Source organism: Apium graveolens, chromosome 9 (assembly GCF_009905375.1).
Source record: "Apium graveolens cultivar Ventura chromosome 9, ASM990537v1, whole genome shotgun sequence".
NCBI classification, from domain to species: Eukaryota; Viridiplantae; Streptophyta; class Magnoliopsida; order Apiales; family Apiaceae; genus Apium; species Apium graveolens.
The window spans coordinates 255,356,989-255,359,165 of record NC_133655.1 but is presented as its reverse complement, the minus strand read 5'-3'; the positions used below and the strand labels follow the sequence as shown (position 1 = coordinate 255,359,165).

Genomic DNA, 2,177 nt, shown 5'->3' with positions numbered 1-2,177 from the left:
ATGGAGAGTTTGAGGCCAAAGATGATACAATGGCTAAGTACATTGAGAATTGTGAAGGGAATACTGACTCAGTTTGATAAATGGTATGCTGAATATGTTTCAAGAGAGGAGAACGCTATGGCCGATGCCCTATCAAAGATCGCCTCATCTGAAATCGAGAATTACCCGAGAAGTTTCTACTTCCAGGTCCTGAAGACCCTACCATACATGTCATAAATTTGATATCATCAATTGGTGTGGAGAGTTGCTGGATAAATCCAATCAAAACTTACCTTGAAACTGGATGGCTCCTCGACGATGCCCAGGAGGCACGCAAGTTATCAGCGAGAGCATTGAGATATTCGTTAATTGAAGGTCTAATCTACAAAAGGTCTTTCGTCATTTCATATTTAAAGTACTTGAAACCTCTTAAAGCAGAGAATATGCTTAAGGAAGCCTATGAGGGGATTTGTGAACAGCACTTGGGGGCGGACCCTTGCTCATAAGATAACTCGATTGAGGTTATACTAGCCAATGATGTTATCCGATGCAAAGGCTTATGTAAAAAAATACGAGAGATGCCAGAGGCACGCTTCAATTGTACGACAGCCCCTAGAGAGGCTTATATCTATCAGCACACCCATCCCTTTTATAATGTGGGGAATGGATATACTTGGTCCATTTCATGTAGCATCGGGACAGAGGAAGTTCATCGTGGTAGCTATAGACTACTTTACCAAGTGAATTGAGGCCAAGGCACTGGAAAAGATAACTACTCAGCATATTTGTTAATTCCTTTGGGAGAATATAATATGAAGGTTTGGAATTCCAGGAATCCTTGTCACGAATAATGGGTGACAGTTTGATAATACACAATTGAAGGAGTACTATAATGATAATAACATAAAACTTTGCTTCACCTCGGTTACACACCCGCAGGCGAACAGACAGGCAAAAGTTGCTAATCGAATCATCCTTGATGGACTTAAAAAGAGGGTCCAATGCTCAAGGAACACTTGGACAGATGAACTACCGCCTATACAATGGGCATATCGTCCCACTTGCAAAGTGACAACTGAAGCTACCCCATTCATGCTGGCTTATGGAACCGAAGTTGTGGTACCCGTAAAGATCACCCATCGATCACCTAGGGTCGAAACTTATGAACCAAAGATAAATGAAGAAGGAATGAGGCTCTCTCTCGATCTCGTTGATAAGGTTAGAGATGAAGCCAACGGCCGCAATATAGAGCATCAATGGAGAGCCTCCCTCTATTACAATAAAAGGGTTAAAGAAAGGTTCTTTCAGCAAGGATACTTGGTCTTGAGAAATATTAAGGCATCAGGAGTTGAAGAGAAAGGAAATCTAACCCCTAACTGGGAAGGGCCGTATAAGGTCAAGAAATATTAGGACGAGGATCCTACAAGTTGGAAACCCTGAGCAGTGACAAAGTTCCTCGTACTTGGCACGCTTTGAACCTGAAGGTTTATTATGTTTAGGACATGCAAGACATGTTTCTTGTACTTAGTAGTAGATGTAGGAATAAGGTCGACCAATGTACGAGTATCTAACGAATAAAAGTCTCGGAGGACCAAGTACCAAATATAAAAGACAGATCTGAAATCAAACTACAAATGCATAATATAGGGGATCCCGAAGGATCATAAATCAATTCACGATTGATAATTAGGTTACATACCGAAAATGTTCAAGTCCATGAAGGACCGCAAATAGATAACTTCTAAATGAAAGCGACACACGACAAACAAATCCATGCAAGGCCAGAACACTGACGGACAACCTAGAGTCCATAATCAGATGATTGGCCATTAGTGGAAACCTCAGAAATAACCCAAAGGCTAGAAAAGCCTCGTGGATCCACCACATCCGAGTAAGAGCTATGAAAAGAGCCAATGGACATGTTAACATAGCGCATCTCATCATCATGGGTGTCCATCAGCTTGAGAAAGTTTTTTGACTGTTGATAAATGCCAAGAGAGCTCTAGAATCCCAATTTTGAAACTTTCTCTCAAGTTTCTTCATTAATGCCTCCAAGACCATGTGCTCACTCCTCAATCTCGCACTCTTAGTGAAAGAAGTTGCGAAGTAGGCGTTAGCCTAATAAGAAAAATATATTAGAAAGCTAACTTCATAAAATGTATTTGGTCGAGTAAAGTCTACACTACAGACTCCAGCCG

General features: G+C 41.2%; 1 protein-coding gene across 1 annotated transcript; it reads left to right on the top strand.

Annotated features, from left to right (window-relative positions):
• Window positions 1–1,389, top strand: LOC141686180 (uncharacterized). Its single transcript, XM_074491230.1, has 2 exons — window positions 1–186; window positions 862–1,389. Exons 1-2 carry the CDS (start codon window positions 1–3, stop codon window positions 1,387–1,389), a joined length of 714 nt encoding a protein of 237 aa, XP_074347331.1.
• The last annotated feature ends 788 nt before the right edge of the window (window positions 1,390–2,177 follow it).

Excerpts from the sequence above, each read along its gene's own strand:
- LOC141686180 (XM_074491230.1), top strand. The coding sequence starts at position 1 with ATGGAGAGTTTGAGGCCAAAGATGATACAATGGCTAAGTACATTGAGA. Across the intron at positions 187-861 it reads CGAGAAGTTTCTACTTCCAG|GAGTACTATAATGATAATAA; the intron begins GTCCTGAAGACC and ends ACACAATTGAAG.